The sequence below is a fragment of the Notechis scutatus genome, chromosome 2, assembly GCF_049901735.1.
Source record: "Notechis scutatus isolate UNSWTSFEM ecotype Mainland chromosome 2, rNotScu1.2, whole genome shotgun sequence".
In the NCBI taxonomy this organism is placed as follows: Eukaryota; Metazoa; Chordata; class Lepidosauria; order Squamata; family Elapidae; genus Notechis; species Notechis scutatus.
Window position 1 is genome coordinate 115,052,451 of NC_142010.1, and position 23,007 is coordinate 115,075,457.

A 23,007-nucleotide genomic window follows, 5' to 3' on the forward strand; every position below is an offset into this window, starting at 1 on the left:
GGAGGGGCAGATTCACCCCATTTCTGCTGGCAAACTGCCAGGTGAGACCTATGGAGGCCTAAGCGGAACTGCAGAGGAGCGCTCACAGCTGAGAGACGACTGCTTGCTAGATCTTCACAAGGTAACTGATCCGGCGCGGCAGGTTGGAGGGGAGGCAAATGTGGGGAGCATGAGTTATTTCAGTGAGTCGGGCAGGCTTTTGGTGGTATGAGGCAGGTGGCCTGTTCCATCAGTAGGGTCCCCATGGCTTTCCCCACCCTGAAATACTTCATGTTCATTTAACGAGCCTCGCATTCAATTAGCGAATCCGTGGGCGAAAGTAGGGAGTAATCCCGTTCAAGATACGAGATTCACTCCTACGAATCCTCGGGTTATGAATGCATTGGGCAGGCAGCGTCCATCACATTTGTAACTCGAGGACTACCGGTACCTGATATTCCCATACAATTTTCTTACCAACAGTACAGAAGTGTTTTGTTTTCTCTCCTTTTCCAGGGTCTATAGACTTGAGACCTTATGATCTTCCATCTAAGCATACCCCAAGTCTGACTCTATTTAGCATTTTCAAAATTAGCCAAAGTTGCTTCACAATTACCATCTGTTGTAAATTCACATTGAGTACTACGGTGTGTTCTTGAAATTCTCAGCACCGACACAAAAAAATTGGCAAATGATTTTGCCTGAATTTCTGTACTTACTCCATTTATGTGATCTGAAGTCACAGAAAGCTTGTGCTGTCTCTTGCTTTATGACACCATCCAAATATGCACTGTATATGTTAATAATGCTCCACAACGCAGGCAACATTCATTCCCAATTTAACAGAACTGGCAAATTGAAACAGCATTCAACTTTATTCTGAAAAATTATTTGTAGGTCATATATTTTAGCTTGTTATTGGAAGCAGAAAATGGTAAAAATGTTGCTTCTCAACCAAGCCAAGCATCTTTCTGCAGCAGGTATTACCACTTCTTCATTTCTTCCCACCTGAAATGCAAACATAAGGCAACAATAGCAAATGAGTTTGCACAGTGAAGTTTTCATGAACTTTTCCAAAGAAATAAATTTTCAAACTAAAATCCAGATAGTACATATTAACATACTGAAGAACATTGAACATATACATTCTCACATTCTAAAGTGGAGGGTAGGTGTGGGGAGGAATCAGTTTGGACTCAACGAGGGTCAACAGTTGGGAATAACCACACGAAGTGGAGGAATTATGGGTATGAAGACAGATTTGGATCTCTCTTTTCTGAGAGAAAAAACTGCAAGAAGCAAGTATCTTCGTATTACATGTTAGGTAGTACCTGGCAGCTTCAGCCACTTTGGCACTTTTCCAGATGGAGTCCTCCTTATTTGTGGCTGTGGTCTTTCAAGATTTGTTGATTCTGAATGCTCTGCTACTATATTTTGGTTAGCCTCGTTTGATATAGGTGAGGAACTAGGAGCAGATTCCAAATGTTGAGCTGTATGATCTACCAATTTAGACAGCCGCCTGGAAGAAAAGATAAATATTAGATTTTAATGTTGGTTCCTCTCCATATGGAAGTAAAATAAATTGCATGTTGATCTAAATGCAAAAGCCAAAGGTGCAGTTTTTCTTTCAATCTCTGTGGAGTTAGCAAATAAGTGATCCTTTCATCATCCAGATGGAATTTAGAGAGATGTAAAATAACATGTCTATGCCAACTGATAAATTCTGATCTTTGAAATAAATTATTCACAATTCTTACTTACCTAGCTACTAAAATGTCAGCTTCAGAAGGAGACACAGCAGATTCTAGCAGATCCGACCTCAAATAGTGATCTGTAAAAATGAACAATTTTAGGTTTTCTAAGTAACGTAACATGATATTATGCAAAGGCATAGATTCTTTGTATAATCTTTGAAATAACAGGCTTCAAAAAATGAAACTATTGATGCATCTTATAAAATGATCTTTCAAGCCAGACTAACTCTCTAGAAGCTTCTTCAAGCACACAAGACATCTGTAAACATTTGAGATTTTGTGTTTTGTAACACCTGTTATTGTATTCAGTGAACTGGTTAAGCAAAGACGAGCATTAACACAAATAAAAATGCCAAACAGATTGCACATACATTTTTCTTGTCAGTTAGTTCTTGAAGATTTTAAGCCATTGGCCATTTTCTAATAAATTGCACCATTAGGAGAAAGAACTAATTGTTACTTTCAATCTGCAGGACCTCTTACTCTAATTAGTCTTGTAAACTAAACCTATCTCATTGAATTGTGGCAATCAATATATACTTTTAAGATAACTGTACCAGTATTACATAAATATTTGCTCAAGGACAGATAGTGAATCATAGTTTGAAGTAATTGTCCATACTAGTATTTATCAGTGCTTAAAATAATATATTTAAAATATGTTCATCCAATTTAATTGAATGTGTACAGTTGAAATGGTCTTACTTCAGAAATAGACAAATTGAAACAAGCTGCACTATTTTTCTTAAATGTGGAGAAGGCTTTTGAAATTTGAAATGATCCTTATTTAAAATTTTGGAATATATTTTGGAAGATAGGAGTTCTGGAGAGAATTTTATTAAATCAACTTTGGGCTATAATTTCTTTTTGCGTGAAGTCTGATGAAGGAATGAGTTAAACAGCTCTGATTTCTCCCTACTGCCTGTTACTACCTTGCCATCTTCTTCTCTCTTTAGTGGACCGACTGTTTCCTTGACTTTTTTCTTGTTATTAATATGTTGGAAGAAACTCTTTTTATTATCTTTGACTTTTGTAGCAAGCCTTAGTTCATTCTGAGCCTTTGCTTTCCTAACTTCATCTTTGCATATTCTGGCTATCTGCTAACACAGCAACTGTCATAAATGTGAACCAGTTGTCAAGTATCTGGATTTTGATCACACGACCATGGGCATACCAGAAAGACCATAGCTGTGAAAAACTGTCATGTCACTTTTTTTCTGCTGTTGTAATTTTGAATGGTCACTAAACGAACTGATACAAATCAAAGACTACCTGTATGATAGGATTAAAGTAAACACACACAAACACAAATACACACACAGTTTTGGACCCCTGCTAAAATTCCATGAGTTGGATTATAAAACTTACTTGGAACTGTCCTCTATCATTTTACCTTCCAAATATTTTCTTTAGTTTTATTTTCACACTGGAGTGGCTCCAAAGAAACATACTCTGATTTAAAAGTCCATAGAAACTGATATTCTATACATTTAATAATACTTCCAGGGGTAATTTTTAGATTTTAAAAAAACTGCATATCAAAGAAAGATTTTCACAATTTATCTGTGCAGCCTCTACTATGGAGGCACAATTACTCACCCTTGTGCACTTCAGATCCAAAATATACAATAGCAGCAGGGAAAAGATTAGCCTGCAATAGGAGAGAAATCAGAGGATAAGACTAAACAAAAGAATTGCTAAAATTGTTCTTCTTAGTCTTGCAAGAATACATTCTCATCAAATAGCAATAATCTTAATCCTAGACATAAAATAGGACCCTATCTATTTCACAGATTTCTTAGTTACCGTTCCTGAAAATAATTTTTACATTAATATTGTGAGTGGTATATGGAAAATGCTCTTTTCCACCCCGATTGTCATAAGAATTGTAACTTGAAAAACAAGCACTTATCTATATGTTCTTTTATTCTTCTTTCCTCCCTACTTTTTCTATTTTGTACATTGTACATTATTTTGTACATTGTAAACTAGAGGCCAAGAACTAGTTTATGTTTGACATTTGAAAATTGCTCTGTGAGCCTTTTGAGTAAAGATGAGGGTAAAAATGCTTTAAATAAATAAAAATGATACATTAACATTGAGGAGGTTGCATGTGAGAGGAACCTCCCTCAGTATTTGTTCCATTTTCAGAGGCAACTGTTCTTGCCAGTTTCCTATTGAACCCATCTAAAGGTACTAGACAAGATACTCAGAGTTGTAATAGTCATTTCCTTCTTTTTAAATTATCTAACAAATGCATATACACCACAGTTGCAAGACTCAGTAGTTTACAGTAAAATATATACAATATGTAGCGTTTAATCTCATGCTACATTTCTGCAGAGCTTGCTAATGTTACCAGTAGAAATAGTTTTTAGGACAGATTTATACACTAGATTACAAACTTGGGATTTTAAACTCAGTGACTAGGCAATGAAAAACTGGCTATTTTTGTAGCAGAGCAAAAATCTACCCTGTGTAGTAGATCTGTTGGGTATATACTGTAATTCTCACCCTATTATATTCAAACTTATATAATGAACAAATGCATAGAAAGTTATTACTATATAGATATACTACAGCTTTTGCTAGACCTTTGCCAAAATCTTGTGAGTGAAGTGCAAGAGAAGGGACAAGAGGAAGAATTTTTCATTATTCATTTTAAGGATATTAATTTTATAAAATGTTTACCCTGGGAAAGTTTTGTGTGTATGTGTGTGGGAAAATTATTCTAAAATAAATACAGTTTAAGTTTCTTATAAATAATCTGAATTTATATCTGAGCAGCAAGATCATCACCAAGCTATGAAATAATTATTTCTAAACTGAATAAATCATTAGCAGAACAAAATGCAATGAATATAAATATAACCAGGATTTTTACTTCTAACAAACTGCTATGAAAGTTGATAGCAGTTTGTTAGAAGTAAAAATCCTACTTATATTTATATAGAGAAAGGTGATTTTAGATCTCTTGTCTAATTACTAAAATGGTATAAACACACTGCTACTTTAGAAATGATTTCTGCTGGTATCTGGATACTGGAAAAATCCAGGTATAATAATGGATATTAACAAACTTTAGTAATTACTTCACCACAATCCATGAGATATTGTACAACAACATTATGCTCTAAAGATTCTAAAGAATTGTGTTTGCATGGCAGCTAGATTCGTCTCTTTTTCAGTGAAGGGGTCTTCCATTCACGGGATGATCCTCCAGATATTATAGTGACAAAAACAATATTTATTAGTCTTTCTAAAATATTTTTCTCTCCCAGACAGTGGGACACAAGGTTGGCTAACATCACCAGAAGCCAGTCACAAAGGCGGCTTTTCGTAAACTTTTTAATTAAAAAAATACCAGACACAGTTAAGAAACTCCAAGAAAACTCTTATAAAAGCTTTGATGTTTCCGCTGTCTTCATCTGAAGGGATCCTACTATTTAGAGAATGGATTAAAGGAAAACAACAACAACAAAACCCTCCCTCAGCTTCTTCGCACACACACTATCCTTTTCACGCCAGCCACAGAATTGGAAAATGAGGTTTTGTAGTGTGTTAGTGTTGGAATTTTTTAATAACCTCTTCTCTCTCTTTTTTCTCTCCTGCCCAATTATCGTGATGAATAATTAACATTCTGAAGGAGATAACTAAGTGCAGCATCTCGGAGCTCAAAGCTCTTTAGTTCAAAGCCCTGCCCTTTTCAGTTTCTCCAGTTGCCGCCACTAAAACTTCCTTGTCAATCACGCTCTGGGCACACACTTCAAAGCTTCAAGTGGGAACGGCCCCAAGGGGTCAGAGAAAATTCATGGCAGAGCCTGTGAGGGAAACATAAAGAAGAGGGAGAGAGCGGGCACGGAGGAACACAGCCCAAGAATGAGACAGACACACGCAGTACAAATGCTTATCTCACACTCACACACACACACACTCTCTCTCTCTCTCTCACACACACACACACACACACACGCACGCACAAAATCTACTACCCTATTTTTACTCACAAGTTGACAAATAAGCCCAGCTTTAGCTTTCCAACTCCTCCCCAACCAATTTCCAGCACTGGCAAGACATCAGACCAAAGCGCTTTTAATTGGAAGAGACTTAAAGGAATGAGACAGCAGTTCAGGAGCACACAAATTTCAGCCGCCACCTCCCTCTCCCCCCAAATCTATTTTCTTTCCTAGAGTTTGGCCAATAAAAACTCTCTCCAGAGAGCTTGATCCATAGCTTGCTCTTTTTTTTTTCCAGGCTAGGCATACAGCATGCTCATTTGGGCATCAATTGTCTCTTTTTGAATATGTTTTACTGAAACCCTCAAAGAACAATACGACTTAAAAAAATATATGTGGCCTATAAGTCTTTGACCCAACCAAGTGCAGGCTAACAAAACGATAATTTATGGATTTCTGGGATAGCTTAAACCTTCTGGTATTCTTTTCTTAGGTACAAGATTTGAATAGATGTATCTATCCAACCAACCTAGGGATATACAGAGAAAACAACTTATCTCCATGCCTTCTTTCCTCCCTAATCCACCTTGACAAGACCCATCTTCAATTCTATTTTCTATAGCACTGCTCTATAGAATCATTTTACTACTTTCTTATTTGCTTGGAATTATTACATGAAAATGGATGACTTGAGGCAATTTCCAACGTCTTCCTTAACAGAAGCTTTCTCTAAGTTGTGAGAATCACTCTCTACTGCTTTTATAATGCCTATAGCTTTTGAATATTTGGAATTGCTCCTTCCTTTTTATCAAGATAACACATTCACAATTTCTGCAGAGCTCCTGAAAATCACATTTTCATTTACAGAATTTTCAATTATTCAGCTGAAGGCTTCTACACTTCATAAAAAAAATATTTTTCAAAATCAAAGTCAGAAGAGAAGCAGTGCCACCAATCAAACAAAAACACCGAGAACTCAGATGCTGCATAATGTAGGTAGTATATTCAACACTTCAGCCAAGCTGAGTACAAGTATCCCACTTGTGAAAAACAGGCACCATTCTTCTACAGTTTTATTTAAACATTTGTCACTATTTGTTACCCTGATGTGCTTGGGGTATCTTTGTATTGCCATCCCTGTGTGTGTGTGTGTGTGTGTGTGTGTGTGTGTGTGTGTGTAATTTAATTTACAAATTAAACAGATAAAAACAGAAAAGCTGTGGGAGAAGACTTGTAAAATAAAACATCAAAGAAACTGTCATTAAATGTAATAGATCTCTGCTATCGCAACATTTCAGCTTTAGTGCATCACTTTAACTCCAAGGCTTAAAAACAATAGCACAATAACAACCAAAAGAACTGCCTTGTTGGGTTAGACCTAGAGCCCATCTAGGGTAGCATCCTCTTCTAAGAGCTTCCAGACAGATGTTTCTGGAAGTTTACAAGCATAACATGAAATTAATATACTAAAAAAAAGATATAGTTATTGAGATTTAAGTGACTGGTCAGTGCCTCAAAGTAACATATTGTTAACAAGAATGTGTGCATTGAAAAATAATATGGGGATGGAATATGGTACGTGACAATAATTCTCTTGAAATTGTCAGGATTTAGAAACTGAAGGGTAATAAATAAGGAAATGTAGTAAAATATATGTAGAAGAATTTATCACTCTATAGACATTTCTTATCTTGCTGTTGCAGAAAATATTTCTTTAACCTTTCACTTGTTGTAAAACAATTATAACTCAAGCCTGCAATCAGTTATATCCCTCTCCTATTAAGACACATGATTGTCCCTTCTAAATCAATCTGAATCCATCTGTTTTCCTTCATGGATGTTTCACCCCAGCATTCCCCACCCCTCTGGGAACCTAACGTATTTTCCTGGGAACGTAACTCCCTACATCTGGAGGAATCCACACCTTTGATGCTGTTAATAGCCTTGTTAAATGGTCAATTGTGATCAATTAGCAGGACAATAGGAGAAGGGATAATGAAAGGTAAACAGTGCTAGGAGGATATTTGTCTTTTGCAGGAAAGATGTAAATCTAAGTTAGAGTGTTTTACAATGCAGTTACTTTACTTCTAAAGAATCTTAAAGGTATAAGAAGACTTACTTTTGTCGATATGCTTTTGTAACCTTCCTCACATATCTGTCTTGTGTGTATGTGAAGATAGGTCTTACCCTAACCTTATTGATCAATTAAAGTTAGATTTTGTTCTTCAAAGCCTCTTCTTAAGTTCATTTTTAGCACATCGTGATCTTAAGTTATAGCCGGACTTTACAAAACAATTTTAAAAAATGGAAAAATGTCAGCCTATGCAGCAAAGTGCCAAGCATAGTAACATCTTTATTTACAATAAATACACGAAATGTTAGCACACGGTAACATACACCTGGAAAACTCTGATGCAACTCCATATTTACAGTAAATTAAATAAAGTTGAGTTTCTGTTGTAGTCATGGCCAATTTTGAGTAGGTTCTAGAATATTATTTTTTTTAAAAAAAACAAATCTGGATCTTGGCCTGAAAAAAAAACAGTACATCCTCAACTTACAATGTTGTATCTGGGCTCCACATTTTTTCCACAGGCATCCTTACAAAATAGAAATGGTCAATGTCTGTGGTAACATACTGCTAGTTTTGGAAGAAGGTCAGAAAACAAATAAATGGGTCGTAGAGACCATTTTAAGAGAGCAAGAAGAGGAACTTAGTAGTTTGGCTTGGGAAATGAGCTTTTGTCATTGACTGTGCTTCTGAGAGCCATTTTGTGAGACCATCTAATATAGTCACAAATTTGATTCACTAGGTCCAAATGATTGCCTATCCCTTTAACCATATGATCCTGATCAGCGTTAATTTCCTTTTTTTTTTTTTTTGGGGGAGATGACACCATGGCAATCATTCCCAAAAAGACAATGCACTATATTAGTGCAGTTTTGAACTACAACTGAAAAGTCATCATCAGTGCTGAAAAATATGATGCTCTGAGTAGTAACTGACTAAACAATGAAAAGGAGTGCTGTGGAAGTATACTAACTGGATATCTTGCAGCAACAACATGGATGTGTGCCCATCATTCTGGGAAAGACGGTAACTCTGGAAAACAATCAAAGATTACAAATGTCCTTTGTTTCTGAGCACTTAAAATGAATAACAAATGAACTGCAATTGTGATTTTACAAGGACAACACTTTGAGCCTTTCCTTCATGTGAAAGCCTAAATATGGCTAAAAATTTTAAAATTTTGTCTATTCCAGGTTTTTTTTGGGGGGGAAGGGGGGGACAGGGGATAGAATTAAGGAAATAAAGTTGCAAAATATGCTTATCTGTTGAAATTATCATTACATGACTGCATAATTATTAGAAATTCACTAACTCTTTATATCTGCCTTTGTACTTTCACAGTACATGTTTCTCTTTTAATTACCAATCGCCCTGTGCTTCCACAGTTGCCCCTTGCCTCCACATCAGTAGCATGTTATAGTATCTAAGTTCTCTACTTCTGATGCCAGACTAAAATGTCTTTCAAGTGTAACAAATATACCTCCTGTACCAGATAATTATAATCTCTTGATTCACATCAAGCAGCAGCAAGTAATAAATTTATTTTATGGCATCAGAAGTCGCATTTCATCAGTTCAAAAGGTTATGGAAAACAGGCTAAGGCGCCTATATCATACTTAGACAAACTTCATATTCACAGCACCTTGCTTAGTACTTAAGATTTGGGGGAGGGGTGGTAGTTGATTGAAACTATGAGTCTACATTTTCATGAGTCATTTTTCATGGGAAAAATCCTCTTGCCCATTACTCTCTGTATTTGAACAGCTTCACTTTTATATATCCTCCTGCCTATTGTCCAAGGTAAATCACCCTCCTATCAAAAGGTTGCTGGGGAAAAAAAGGATTTGCCAAGTTTATTCAGAGAACACAAGACCAAATAGTGGCTGTTGTCTTTGGAGGGTTGAGGAAAGAGACTTGCAGCTGCCAAAAGAAGGAGCATTCTTTCCATGACACGGGTTGTAATGACTAGAGTGCCATGAGTCCACGGTTAGTTTGATGTGTAAAGATTAGTAAGTATATGAGTACATCAAAGGGGACATGCACATGAATGCGGAACTCTAAGCTAGTAGCATGATATACCATATAATCCAGAACACCCTCCCCATCCCCGACCATTCACTGAACACAGAAACCAGCACTTGGAAAATTTAATTGGGGAGCTTGTGGATCAAAGCTCCTCTGACAAGAGGCAAAGAGCATCTCCGGAAGGGATATAAACATGAGAGCCACGGTCAAAGGGACACTGCCTAAATGGCCTTGTCTTAGTACCTGAGAACAAAGCTTCCCAAGCTGAGAAGACCCTGATCAAACACAGAAGGCAGCTGGGACTTAAGGAGCCCATTATTTTTTTATCAGATAAAGTCTAAAAGTTCAACTTTTACTCATCAGCCAGAGCGCTAGCTGTTTCGTCAGAGTGCTAGCTGTTTTAATATTAAAGTGGTACACTATGGGTTTATTGTAAAACTTCAAACACATTGATTCATTTCCTTACTTTTATTCCTTGGTATAATTATTTCTGTAAGTCTATGTACATTCCCCACCTCACCTCCCCGGTCCTGCTATTCTGCCCTACTGTGACAGCTGAATATGTTCCTGGAAGGAATGAACAAAGAATGTTTGGAGGGTATTCCAAGAGTCAAAGCTGCTCAATTGAAGCTGACACTACATCTATACTGAGCAGCAGCAATATAGAATAATAAAGGAGGCAGATAATGACTTTAGCAACAATGGCAAGGTACTATATCATATTGTGCAGGGCAGGACAATGGCAAACCATTCCTGAATTTCACTAAGAAAACTGTATGGACAGACAAGACCAAGTAATTGATAAGATAATGCTGGATGACAGGCCCCTCAAGTCAGATGGCACCTAATAAGCCACTGAAGAAAAGAGAAGATTCTTTTGGAATATGGTGTTTATGAATTAACTAAATTAAAGCTATGGGATCTCTAATTGCTGATGTTACTATGCAGAAAATGTATGTGTGAAAAGTGTGAAAATGATTCCCAACTAAGTGAAAGACCAAATGAAATGGCTACACAGTGACATCTTAGACACGAGTGAACTGAAATAGAGTGGAACTGGACACTTTCAGTCAGATGATCATACTGTTTACTACTCAAGGACATGAAAAATGAAAAAGGAACTGTGTTGTGTTTAGGCAGGAAGACAGTACTTGGGTAATAAAGACAGTTCTTGGGTACAATGCAGTCAATGACCCAATAATATTAATTAGATTTTGTGGACAAGCATTTAACATGACAATTATTCAAGCTTATACTCCAACCACTGATGCAGAAAGAAGGTAAGTTTTATGCTCAGGTCAACGGAATATGCAAGCAACATGTGATGTTTCTGGTTGGAAAATATATATGTTGGAAATAACATGGCTGTATGACTTATGAAACAGAAATGAGAGAGTGACTTATCAGTGTTGCTAAACTAGTGGTTTTTCATTAGTAACATTGTTTTCCAACAACTGGAAATGGCACCTCTATACATGAACATCATCAGATAAAATAATATAGAAATCAAATTCATTGTATTATTATTAGGAAATGGATGACCTATGGTATAATAGCCCCAAAGACATTAGCCAGGGTTGACTGTGGAATAGATCACAGATCGCTCATGTGCAAGTTCCAAGTACAGCCAAAGCAGAAGAACAAAGCCAACCAGTTTCCATAATATGATGCTGAATGTATACCCACCATCTGCAATGAAAACCTCAGGAATTGCTTTGAAGTCCTAAACTTCACTGATAGGCAACCAGAGGAACTGTGGAATGAAATCATAGGACTTGTTAAAGATGAATGTAATAAGAGATTGCCAAACAAAAATAAAGCAAATGGGGTCAACATATGATGGGAATTGCCAAGGAAAGAAAGAGAGAAGCCATCCCCAAGAAAGACAAAGATTTCAGAATGGACCTTGAATTTCAAATAACTGTTAGAAGAGACAAGAAGCAGTAATTACACCAATGTCTGCAAAGGCAATGAAAATGCAAATAGATACGGACAAAGAAGAAAAGTGTCCAAAAGTTCCCCAAATTCAGGAGGTTCTAACCTTGAATTGGTATGTTAAAGGACATCAATGGAAAAACAGTAAACTGATCCAAAGAAATGGAAAAAATATACTATTATTCTTTATAGTAGAATGTCAACATCCAAGATACCCGAGAAATATTCCCTACGTATAAGAACCTCTAGTAGTTAAAATTCATGTGAGAGAGCTACAATTAGATTTGGGTGCAAAGCCTCCCTCCTGACTAGAAAGCTATAAAGCTTTAGTTTATTATATAACATATACTCCTATAATGTGTTAAATGCAATACATACACTATATTTACTTACCAGGGCCTAATAATATTTTTATGAGTGATACTGAGTGAAAATCTTTAACCATCTTACATGTTTTCGTTTTACTGTTTTTAACTGCCAAGAGTTTATAGCAATAAAAGCTATTATTACCATTTTTTGTTTTTTCCTAGCCTTACCTTTAAGGATTCAGAATTCTGTTCCTTTTATCAAGGACTTAATGTCTTTTTATCTTATATTTAGTTTTAAATTATCTTCCACCTTCCAATCCTTATACTTCAGTAGGTCCTGCTGGGGGTTTAACAGGCTGTTAATTGCTCCTTTGTACTAAGTTGCTTCTCTGCCTCAGGTTCCTTATCAGTTTGTAGGAGGGATAAAGCCATTATTGTTTGCTAACTGGATGTACCTGGTCAGTATCTCTGAAAAGTTTGTGAGATTATAAAGCTGTTACTCCTTTCTCAGTTGCAGTAGCTTCAGTCTCAGAGCTCACTCCACCATTTGAGTTTTACCTCTTCTACACACAACTGGCTTCTTTAATTCTCTGTCACAATTTCATTTCTCTCTTCCACTGACATTTACATTTTTATCTCCTTTCATTAAAGGTTATGCTACTCTGATAGCTGAACATGGAATGAAAGCTAAGGAATACATCCTCTAAAAGCATGCAAATGACCAGCTGTCTCCAAGGAGTATAAATACTTTCATTCCCACCATCCAGCCAGAATTGAAGAAGCTTCTTGGGTGAGAAGCGAAATGTCTTCAAAGAAAAAGTCCAGTTTCCTTTTGAAAAAGCTCTTTTGGGGCAACCATGTCCTGGATGATTGAGAATCTCCATAATAAGGAACATAATGAAAAAAACAGGACAATTATTAAATATAAAGGAGAGCAAACTAATGACAATAGATACAGGAACCTAAAAAAGCTAGAAGTTGGGAGACTGTGAGTTCTAATTCTGCTTTAACCATGAAAGCCAGCTGGTTGGGCCAGTCACTCTCACAAGATTGTTGTTGTGGGAAAAATAGGAAGAGGAAGGTGTATTGGATATGTTTACTGCCTTGAGTTGTTTATAAAAATAATACAGGTGGAATATAAATAAACAAACCAGCATTAGAAATGCAAATACTGATGAATAGTTTCTGCCTTTTAGAATACTCTTAACAACAATTTAAAAAAAACCAGTAGTCAACAAATACACCATGTATCTTGTTAGGGTAGCATTGAAACTGCCTTTGAAAAAATATTCAGATGCTGTGATATGTCAATACCTACAAATATCTGAATCGTATAGACAATGGTTTTCCTTGTGACAATCTATGGAAGTGAGACTTCAAGGGTTAGAAGGATATTTTGTTGACTTCAAGGGTTGCTGAAACTATTAAAATATTATGGATAGCCAAGAGAACAAATAAATGGTCCTAGAAGAAAACAAATCAGAGTTCTCACATGAGGCACAAATGATCAGAATCAAATTATTACATTTTGGACACCTTATGCAAAGGCCTAGCTATCTTTAAGAAGTCCATAATGCTGGAAAAAAATGGAAGAACAGAGATCGGGAATAAAACTAGCAGAAAAGTGGATGTATTTAATTGTAAGAGCAATGAGTAAATTGTTGGGAGATGTGAAGGGTCAAGTTTGGGATAAATTATCTCATAGGAGGTGTATCTATGTGCTCACTAAGATAATCAACACTAACTTGTTATCCTAGAAACTAACATGATTAATGATATCTGAAAGAAGAAGCCCAAATTCTTTGCAATAAAGGTGTCTCAGAGAAAAAGACAATATATATGCAGAAATCAGAATGATTGCTGGAGCTGAATTTTCCTTCTTATTAATTAAACATGCTTAGAACTGATGTTATAAGAAATCATTGACTCTGAATTGAACCACATTTCATGCATTGTGCTTCACAATAAAAAGACATTAATAAACAGTCAATCTGGAAAGTTGTTTTGTTTTTTGTTTCTTCTTCAAAAAGCATTTTAATGTATTGCAAGTTCCCTGTATTACAAGTCCAGCAACAATTTCACCCCTTTTACAATTGACTATCGGAAGAAAATAGAAGGAAACTTTTGAGATCTTTTTAGTTCTTTTGATGATGAAACTACAGCTGTGTTTCATCTTTGTCCAAACTAGAGATACCTACTTTTATTCTCGGCATAAATTCCCAGCATACATTTTAGAAATTTGCCAAACTAGTCGACTCTAGTCCTATGAATGGTTCCTGTATGTATTCCCGCAGCGGAACATGTAAGGAGGAGGAAGGGAAAACATATCTGAAAAGTCCAGTTAACTTAGAACAAGTACATAAACCAGCTGGAGGTTGGCTAGAATTCTGCAACAGTGAAATCTGCAGTTGATCAGTTCTGCCCTGAAGAACATTTTAAAATAATTCATGGGCCATGGGGGTAATGCAGCCAGCACAAACAGCCTTAACAAAATATCAAAGCCAATGCCTTGAAGTCTTTATAACTTTCAAAAACTTCATGTTGCTGCCAGTCTGCACATTTGTCCTGTTGTAAACACACACATACAACAGGATGTTCATTTCAAATATAGCCTCTTTAATTTTAAGTTCACATTCATCTAGTTTTCTTTTATCCCACAACTTATGTCTTCTATTTCCCCATGGCTACCAAGTTTACAACTGAAGCTCTCAAGGTCTCTTCAGCCTTAAAAGGAAAACAAACGTAAGTAATAACTTACTAATTTAGCAAGTATTTACAGAACATTTCCTTTAACTATTCTCCTTCAGCCAACACAGAGCCCTTCAGAGACAGAAGAAGACAGATACTATGATTGAACAAGCAAAGGAATCAAAGTAGTCTTATCAAGGTGATTTCAAGACAATGAAAGATGCCACCAAGAAGGGGATTTCTGGAATGAGATTGCTGAACTTAAAAGCATCAATGCGTAGCAATTGCTTTCTTACTCCTGAAAACCTACACAAATCATGGGATCAATAAGGCAATTTTCACTTTATATAGGAGCACACAGGCATATTCATTTCATTAGATTTCGGACATCACCTGATTCCAAAATGACTGGATGTCTCACGATTTAAAACTGAACACCATGCAAAACAGAATATAAAATATCTCAGCAACTATAAATATACAGCAACTCAAATATACAGCAACATCTCTCTGGATAGTCCACTATATATATATATATATATATATACACACACAAAAGACACAATCCAATAAGGGGACCCTATTCACCCTGTTTTAAGGCCTGGGAGGTTTTTAATGCTTTTGGGAATGCCATCAGAGTGAGAGCGACATGATTCTCTTGGGAGAATCTGATTCCAGAGGGCAGGTTCTGCAACAGAAAAACATACTTCCTGGGTCTGATTGGGTTGTTTAATCAAGAGGACCTGAGCATTCCAATTCTGCCAGCTCTTATACTAGTGGCAAGTACTATGGGATATGGGTGATCCCTCAAATGACCTGGCCCCTTGTCATGTAAGGTTTTATAATGACAATCAGAATCTAGAATTCTATCCAGATCACAATGGCAACCAATGTAGCTTGCAAAGCAGAGGAGTGGTATGTGGCCATCCCAAGGCATTTCCATTGTTGCCCACATCACTGAATTCTGGACCAGTTATTCTTCCAAGCTTTCATGCTGGAGCCCAATTTCAGAGAACTTCTCTCTCTCCAGAATCTTGGGACACACATATATTTTCTTCATTCAAGTTAAATATTTATAACAAATAATTTAAATGACAGATATGGATGGACAATACCAACATCAAATTGATTATAGGCTCTGCAAAGAAGATTGAGGAGAAGCTCTACTACATCATCACAAACAAGATCTGCTGCTGGCTTGAACTCCAATCAAAATGCCTATGATACAATTTTAAGAGTATTCTACAAGATAATATGTTAAAGATACAGGACACACACATAATAGATTTAGATATGGAAAATAGATTGTTTGAAGAATTCTGTACTGAAATTCATGACAATATTAAAGATGAAGCAAGTAAAAGATTCTGAAATGCAAAAAATAAAAGAAAACGAAGCGCTCATCTCCTGCTGAAATGTGACAATGTAAAATAAAAGACAACAGGGGAAACTTTGCCCAACTAAGTATTTAATTCCAAAGTAAAGCAAAAAAAAAAAATAAGCAAAACAAAGAAATTAAGATAATAACCAAATGGGAAGAATATAATATTTATAGAATATTACAAAAATTACAGAAATTAAAGGCGCTCTTTATGCAAAACTGGGCACATAAAAGGTAAAGAAGGCAAAGATTTACTGAAGCAAGAAGAGAATATATAGAGGAGCTGGGGGAAAAAATTCACATCCCAAAATTAATGACCATGCATTTGATCTCTGAGCTATAGCTATCAAATTTGGAAGTGTGGTTCTTGAATTGTTTGACCCAATTAAACCTTTTTCTGGTCTTGAATAATGTGAATTATCCCCTTCCCCCCACCCCCCAAAAAACCCTGTTGCTTTACACAAGTCTTTAAGCAGCAGCAATCCCAAATTAGATTCTTGATTTACAAACAAGCAACTACAAATTGCTCCCTTACTCTGAGATTTCCCAAATTACCCCCCTGGAACAACAAAGATGCAGGATTTGTTGAAATATCACCTTATCTATTTCAGAATCTGCAAGATGGTGCAATTAAAATGCTCTTGCAAATTTTAAACTGTACTGTGAAGCAGTGGCCAAGAGACTGGAAAAGATCATTTTCTATTTCAACTTTAAATAAATCAGTGATAAAGAATATTTAATCTTCTGAACAACTACAATTATCTCATATATTAATAATGCTCAAGATATTATACTTTAGAATCAGCAATATATGAAATAAGAACTGCCAGACATACAAGCTGGATATCAAAGACAAAAAGGCACCTAAGATCTCATTGCTAATATCTGATGAATAAAAGAAAAGATAGAGCTCCAAAAGCATGCTTATTTTTGCTTATTGATTGTCTTAAAGCTTTTGAAAATATATCTCAACCAATTCTGGGCAATATGTATATATTCATTTGCCTAGGGAAGCAAGTGGATACTTCAATACTGAAAAAGGAATACGCTGAGGTTGTCTTGTATCCATATACAGAATATATAATGAAAAATGCTGAATTAGAAAAAAACGAAATAAGAATTAAGATTGCTGAAGCCTAATAATCTCAGATATGCTGATGATAGCACTTTTATAGATGGGAGTGGAAAAAAAAGATGAAAGAGCAGAATACAAAACTTGGCCTATTCAACATTTTTAAAAAGGTCAACAGATAATGCCAACCAATACAAAGACACAAAAACATACCAAAAATCATTTTAAAACATTAAAAGCAATCAAAACTACTTTTAAGAACATAATCTGCAGGACAGTCCGTTCAATTTCTTTAGCAATAAAGCCATTTTGCAGGTTTCCTACCCGTGTTGTCAGAACCTCAGACCAGAAGGCAACTACATACTTCCAGGTCCTTCCAAAAGGCCAACACGGGTAGGGCCAATATGACTTCATGGAGAATGATGCTTCAAAGGGCTAGTGCTGTGACGGAAAAGGCTCTCCTCTTAACAGATGACATTCCTTCAAGGATGGGTCCTGCAACGTGCCCTTCCTGCTAGGATGAGTGGATGTGATTGGGGAGAAGACAATACTTCACATAACCTGGCCCCATGCCATGATACACTTCTCCCATCAATCTAATATATTGGGAATTACTTGGCAACTGGCTTACGTTTATGACTGGTTGCAGCATCCTGCAGTCACATGACTGTGATGTGTGGGGGGTTTTCTTGCCAGTTTCCAGTATTTTTTGGCAGTTTCAGGCAAAAAGTGCTCATTCAGGAGAATGGCTTTGCACTTATGACCATGTGATTTGTTTAACAACCATGTGATTTAATCTTACATCTGCATGACTTGCTTAAAGAGTGCCGTAAAAATGGGTTTGGTCACCCAGGTATCTTGACATACAACTGTTGGGACATATAACTGAACCTCTGGTCCAAATTGCAGTCATAAGCCAAGGGCTACCTCTAATTCAGCTAAGGATAGATAAAAACCTGGAGGGATAAAAATTTGGTGCTGATAAATACAATATTTTTGTGCAAACACCAGTGGTGTTTAATATTTTAATGTAGCACTGGAAATACACACAAATTAACATCTTTCCTTAAAAAGTAGTAACGTTCAAGTTCTGGATGTTTGGCAAGGAATAAAACCTAACAAGAAAGTAACTTCTGGGTTTTTGAATATTTAAGAGTAGCCACCAACACTTCTCCTTAAAACATCAAGTTTCTGAATTGCTTTAAACTTCTCCCAGCTTTTTCCAGCAGCCTAGGAAAGGATACATGAAGCCTGAATAGATTCTTTCCTGCTAATTTAGAAATGAGGAATTTAAAAGGTTCTAAATCGTCAAATCATTATGCCAAGGACCTACCCTAAGCCTAAATTTCTTTTATCCTAATTTTCTAGTAATGTTTTCCTGCACATCTAAACTCCCAGAGTTCTTTGGATGGATCAGATGACACAGAATGATCCAAGACACATTTAATTATTTAGGTCCTGCTGGTGTAAAATAGTGAATTACGCTTTTGTTGTTTCCAATGCAACATGTTTCTTTTTCCAGGAAAGTCTACATATTTATGATCCTTGAAATGAACTAATGCAGTAACAGCTCCCACCCAATAAAATGAGAACAAAAGAAGTACTGTAAAGTGCATGACTGCTAGGACAAAACATTTAAAAGCGAATGCATCATAATTTTTATTGTAATTACAGGATCTGGAGACTACAGACTGTGACGTAAAAAATTAGAACTACAGAAGCCTTCAGAGGAAGATGTTAATTTGTATTCTTTTCAACCCAATAAAATGTTGGCAAGATATATTGGAAAGGGATTTAGGACTCTGTCTATCAGCAAGATAACTCTGAAGACAGAACAGAGCAGGACCAAATTTGGTGTACAGGAAGAAGTTGGCAAAAGAAGAACTAGAGTTCAAAAATGGGCCAGATCCAACTGGGGTTTGCAGAGATTAAAAATCTAGAATATATAAATCTTCTCAATGCATCACTAAGGTGAGGCCGTTGGGCAATGATTCAGAATCCTGCTGACACTTCCATTCTAAATTTTCCTCCCTCTTGGCTACATAATCCAGTATATGTAGGTGTCCTATATTTCCCAGTGCAAACATATACTGTATACCACACAAGAGAAGTAATTGGTCAGACACGATGCAATACAAGAAGAATAACGGGTCAGACAAGGACAGTACAGGCACGCACACACAAAAACAGACACTACAGATGCATGCAGCAAATCCACACAGGTCCCTGGGGACAAAGTATAGATAATACATATGCCATATCCTTACTTCGTTACACAGAAAACAATATATGTGCCTGCTATAGCAATTGCTGGTGAAAGTGTGTAAAGAATTCAAGAAGCTCGCCTTGCTGACAAATAACACTGTTGTTTATCTTGATTTTTAAAAATGACCACATATGTTCAGTAGCAACTGATATATGACATTCTAAATGTTATCTTTTTTGCAGACACTCCAATATGATTTGGAAGGAGATACCATGGACACTTGTAAACTCCAAGGTTGTATGCTTACCAGATTAAAATAAGTCTGCTAGTCTTAAGGGGGCTTATTTTCAAAAGTGGCATCTAATCTAATCTAATCTAATCTAATCTAATCTAGACTCATCTAGATTAGAGTCATCTAATCCCTGCCTAGTCAAAATTAATTAACAAGATTAACAAAAAAATGATACTCTATTCTACTCTAACATTGCAGGAATCTAAACTCCAAAACCCCAATTTTCCCAACTGCGCTTTATACTCTTATTCTTATCCTTATACAGTTCATCAAGATGCAAAGAAGAGGAGATAAAATGGGAGACAACAGGAAACCCAGCAGGATCAAGGAGTGTGAATATATGCCCAGAATCTGATGGCTAACATTCAAAATGGGTGCAGAAAAAATGAACAGGAAATAAAGGAAGGCGTCCTGTTATAAAGGAATTTTGCAAACAAAAAGTTCTCCAAGACTTAGGAATTGATCAAAAAGTCAAGTTCAAAGACAAAAGTGTATGTCAAAGTATATGTAGATTAGGAATATCTGGCTTCAGAGAAGGACAGACAATTAATGTTTTGACACAAGTCAGAGGATAAAAAAAAGATGCACTATCTAGCAGCAAAAATTGGCAGTTATAAAGCACATGCAGTCAGGAACAGTTAGGATATTGTGTATAAAACCACAGAGTTGTAACATGAAAGTATAGAGTCTTTCTCTTTCATGAATGCACACACACACACACACACATACACACAGAGAGAGAGAGGGAGGGAGGGAGGGAGAGGGAGAGAGAGAGAGAGAGAGTGCTATTCAGTGGTACTATTTCTGTTGAATAGTATCATTGAATAATATGAATTAACATTTTCTTCAAAAGTGAATGAGGTTTTTGTTGCTGTTTGATTCAAAGGTTGAAAGGCTGATTAAAGTTTTCAGGCCTTATTTGGTTTACAGCCCATTTCTAATTTGAGAAGGCCAACCAATATGGAAAAAGTCCCATTTTCAGATACAAAGTTTTGCCAATATTTTATATCAGAAGTCCAGTTTGGCTTTTTTTCCAGTAAGCCTTCTTATGGAAACTTCTGATTTCCTCATCTTCCCACCATGACAGATGTGTGGGAATCGAAGATCATATTGGGTGGCAGCTGTGGGCAAGATGGCACAAAACAAGTAAAGATGGGAGGAGCTGCTTTCTGAGTAAATGAGAAAGTCGCCCAGTTCAAAGACACACAAGATCTTGCCACTAGCACTTCTGCTTTTAATTAAAATATCTTCAGTGGCTTTGAAGGAGAATTACAGGGGGGAAAAAGACATTGAACTGGCTGCTCCCCACCACAATGACATTGTAACTCAGAAACAAAGGCACAGAACCTTTTGTTCCAGTGTTGAAGACTACAAGTGAATCTGAGCAGTAGACAGATTCAGGTATTAAAATGGCTTTCAAGGCCTTTCTACACCATCTGTTTATTGTCCAGTAAAGAAAGCATTTGGTTCTAATTTGCTATACACAGCCTTTATTACTTCCGCTGATTAAGCTTACACGAGAGGCTTCCACCAGCCCAGTGCAGTTCTTGAATCTACACCTCAAAGGGCTGACCTTCACACTTTTGTAAACCCTCTGTACGCCCATGGAACGATTCCTTCTTTCTTTGAATCCTACCTTCTGTACTGCGATTAAAAAGTGCATCCCCTACAATGTATTCCTAACTACAACTGTAGAGTTAATTCAAGAGGACCGTTGTTGGTGAGCAAAGTGGTTTCTCTGGATCGACACTTCACAGGCTCAAAACAAGTTATGCCAAAGTTTCCTGCATTTGCAGTTGCTTCACGCTGTTGAGACATGGATACAGAATGAGTAATCTACACAGGCCTACTCACATATGTGAAATATGCTTCCATGTTGTTGTTTTAGGTGGATAGTTATTAAAAACTGGCCCATCTACCTTTTTCTTAAAAGAAATTGAGGTTTGTTGTCCCTGCACTATGCATTAGTGTAAAAAAGTACACCATTTTTAATAGGCTGATAAGCTAGGCAGAATTAACCCGAAGACACTAAAACTCAAGATTGCATCCATTCTACCTTGCTTCCGGGAATGAAGCAATATTTAATGGAATTTTCTGAAAGATAAACACTTTTTTGGGCTAGAGTTGCCATCACAAGAAAAAACTTTCTGCCCATGCAATTACCCACAAGTAGTATGTTTGTAAAAGTAGAGTACTACCCTTTGGAAATACTTTTGGGGAAATCATGCTTATGGTTAAAATGCAGCTCTCTGTTTTGCTCATGCAGAAAGGCCCTTGGGACAACGTCAAGATTAAACAGTCTACGGATCACAGAACCACAACCTAGAAACAACAAATATGTAGCAAGGCTGAAAAGAGCATAAACTCAACATATTCTCATAGTGAAGGGGAAAAAAGTCCGACGTAAGTGTTGAAGCAAGAAATAAAATATTATTGGTAATTCATATAGAGATACTTTTTGGGGAGGGGGAACCCAAACTTTTTGGCAAGAGATCTTCAGTTAAAGACACATTTATCAAAAGGAAAGAAGCCTCAAATTTGAATGCAAGTTACAGTACTGACTTTATATGTTCAGCACTCTTGACAGCAGCTGCACTTGTATCTCATCCACAAGAAGTCAAGGAATGTGGAAAGATCAATTATAAACAACTTCAGAAGAACTCTAATCCTTTCCTAATTCAGTATGCCGCCTGAGAGGCTATGAGATAAGACTATGGAAATGAATTCCTGGTACACTCTATATAACATATCAACCTCTAAGTGACTCTTGGTATATATCACATTCTGCAAGCAATGTTGTCAGATCACCTAAGCTATTTTTCATACCAAAAAAAAATCATCCTGCAAGGCTTGTTTCCTTCCACCTAGAATCTCACCCTCATTATGAAAAGTAGCCAGTTTATACTCAAATCTTTAATGCAAAGAGTTAAGCTTAGTCAAAGCACGCTTTGCTAAAAATCAAGAATGCAATTTTTTAAGGCTTCTAAAACAGAGAAAGATTGTTCCCTTGGCAAAAGTAGGCTCTTCCCTGAGGCCTGGGGGCTAAAAGATCAAAAGAAAGAGAGGGAAGAAAGAACAGAGCTGCATTGACCTCAACAGGGAGGAACTCTTACAGAAGTTAACAAATTAACCTCAAGTAGGAGAAGTAGAGGAAGGTCGGTCTAGTGATCATCAGAACAGATAATCAACACTGTGGGATTATAGTAACTGTAAACAGTGACTGATACCAGGAAATAAAACACAACTCATTACATCTGGGATGCAATGGTTGTGCAAGGGATCCTATATCTTCTTTCCATATCCTTCTAAAGTAGAGAGTCATTTCATGTTTTGTACACCG

The 23,007-nt window shown here is 36.5% G+C and overlaps 1 protein-coding gene across 3 annotated transcripts in view; it reads right to left on the reverse strand.

Moving 5' to 3' along the window:
- Positions 1 to 838: 838 nt before the first annotated feature.
- Positions 839 to 23,007, reverse strand: part of ASPSCR1 (ASPSCR1 tether for SLC2A4, UBX domain containing) — a 100,067-nt gene continuing 77,898 nt past the window's right edge. Inside the window, exons 13-17 of one of the 3 annotated variants that reach the window (XR_015747688.1) lie at positions 11,472 to 11,538; positions 3,333 to 3,384; positions 1,741 to 1,810; positions 1,311 to 1,498; positions 839 to 987 (exon numbers count right to left, since the gene is read on the reverse strand). Coding sequence is in view for 2 of the 3 variants with exons in the window: in XM_026667338.2 (XP_026523123.2) it covers positions 974 to 987; positions 1,311 to 1,498; positions 1,741 to 1,810; positions 3,333 to 3,384 (324 nt within the window). In the remaining variant the exon portion in view is untranslated. Of the gene's footprint in view, positions 988 to 1,310; positions 1,499 to 1,740; positions 1,811 to 3,332; positions 3,385 to 5,527; positions 5,555 to 11,471; positions 11,539 to 23,007 lie in introns of those variants that run through there. The other 2 variants (XM_026667338.2, XM_087955928.1) reach the window with 2 other exon arrangements.